The sequence below is a fragment of the Hibiscus syriacus genome, unplaced genomic scaffold (assembly GCF_006381635.1).
Source record: "Hibiscus syriacus cultivar Baekdansim isolate YM2019G1 unplaced genomic scaffold, ASM638163v2 tig00110548_pilon, whole genome shotgun sequence".
In the NCBI taxonomy this organism is placed as follows: domain Eukaryota; kingdom Viridiplantae; phylum Streptophyta; class Magnoliopsida; order Malvales; family Malvaceae; genus Hibiscus; species Hibiscus syriacus.
Window position 1 is genome coordinate 3,059,252 of NW_024062775.1, and position 2,157 is coordinate 3,061,408.

Sequence of the window (2,157 nt, forward strand, 5' to 3'; positions counted from 1 at the left end):
GTTTGATAACCTATTGAAAAAGTTCAATCAAATGAACATTAATATGTTTAATGATTTAATTTTTAAATTTGTTTAATGATCTAAAATAAAAAAACTATTTGTGATGCCTTTCCAATGACAAAGTGTGGAAAATTATGCGTAGATAAATGCACGCTTATTGGGAAAAATTTCTACATATTTTATTTCTTTATATTATTAAACTTTTACATTTATAATTTTTTAATTATATCTAGTAATTATTTTTAATAAAATATCAAAAAAATTATATACTTTAAATTAAACACTTAAATTTTAATTTATCAAACAAAACTTTAATCCTTATCCCTCTACTAATGTCCCAACCGGTTCCCCTTTAGCCCCTCTACTATAATATTAGGCAAACATTAGTTACAACAAATAAATGGATTTAATTAACTCCATGCAAGTGGTAAGATCATTAGAGTTAATTCCATGGTTAGGTACATTGTGGAGAATTTTAGTTTCATTCAATTTAGAGGGTTCTTCCCCCATAATTGTTCTTTTGTGGGAGCCCTACCATGCATGAACTCGATGTGAGGGATAGATTATACCACTCAATGATCAATTTAGATGTATTTCTTAAAGGATAGATCCATGAACTACGTACTTTTAAGACTGTTTTGAAGCCAATAATAACAAGGATGGATCCAAGGGGTGGGTGAAGACAATGTCTCTTGAAAAATTTAAATTTTTATGTATTTTAGATATTTTTTTATTTTTTTATTAATTATCTATTTTTTTTCTTTCTAAAATTTTGTAAATTTATCTCATAACATAAAATCTTATGTAATATAAACAACTAATTCATGACTGGGTGAAATAGCATACATTATAACAATCAAGAGATGAAGACTTTTTTTCGACATAAATGTAAACTACAATAACAAAAGAGTGTAGTCTCTTTATGCTTGAGCATGGACTAAATATGAGCAGCATATATTTAATAAAGTAATCAAGCGTCGATGATCTTGATGTATGATCTAAGGAACAGTGCTTTGCTCCAAGGAGGCGAGTGTACCGGGACTGAGAATGGGGAAAGCGCACCAATTATAAGAAGATGGCGACATGTTCAATCCGAGTGAATTCGATGTTATCGTATTCATGGAATTATTAGAGAATATCAGGTTCTGTGATGTGGTATGAATATGATGATCTAATCCCGAAAACAGATTCAACGGTGCAGAAACTTCAACCCTAGACAACGGCGATGCTGCCACGTGAAGAGGCGGAGGGGCTACTCCTTGGAGACGCTGATGATGATGAGGCAACTCGAACTGAGTTGTTGGCGTTAGATTATGAGTTTGGGGCATGAACTCAGGTGAACCGGTTAGCTTTTGAACCAAGTCACGGAAGTTTCTGGGGTCGACCGTGTAAACCTTGGGTGGGGTGGGTGGAAATGGTGCGATTGGCTTCTTCCAGGGCTTTGACAATGGCTTATTCACGGAATGAAGTGATCCATGAAATGAAGAAGCCTGTGGAGCCTTCATAGCCGAAGAAGAAGAGTAAGCTTCCATAGCTATTGTTTCTTAATAGAAAAAACTATGGAGTCCTCCGTGCAAATTGCCGAGCTTTCTCGAATGAAGCTGATAATATGATAGAGCTGAAATGTTAGAATGTGGTTACTCGGATTTATATAGAAAAAAAGGGGACGAAGATAACACAAATGGGGACAAGAAAATAATTGAAGAAATTAGAAGCAAACAACGGTGGGACGAATCTGCTGGGGCTGTGGGTCTCATGATCAGCGGAAATTCAAATGCTCTTTCGTCAGCAGCCGGCTAATGGTTACAAACTATATAGGCTGCCAGGTCAAGGTGCCTGACTTTAGACCAAAATTCTCTTCATTATAAAAAAAAAGGAAAAATGTTTAAATAATCCTCTGTTTCGGGCCCATTCGTGCGTGCATTACTGTTCGGAAGACAAGCTTTGAAAATGGTAAACATACAAAAGAAGTTATTAAAGATATTAGTTTCATAAATATGCCCCCTCAATCTTTTCATTCTTGCAATTCAACTTATTGTTTTACTTTATTTAAATAAAGCACCATTGCTTATTTTAAATTACTATGTCATGTTATCTAACTGTTTTTTTCTTTTATACAAATATTTATGTTTCTATATGCAGTTTCACTAGGATTCA

The 2,157-nt window shown here is 34.0% G+C and overlaps 1 protein-coding gene across 1 annotated transcript; it reads right to left on the minus strand.

The window, feature by feature from the left end:
* Positions 1–998: 998 nt before the first annotated feature.
* LOC120131019 lies at positions 999–1,532 on the minus strand. Its single transcript, XM_039148134.1, has one exon. The coding sequence runs from the start codon at positions 1,530–1,532 to the stop codon at positions 999–1,001; it is 534 nt and encodes a 177-aa protein (XP_039004065.1).
* Positions 1,533–2,157: the final 625 nt, after the last annotated feature.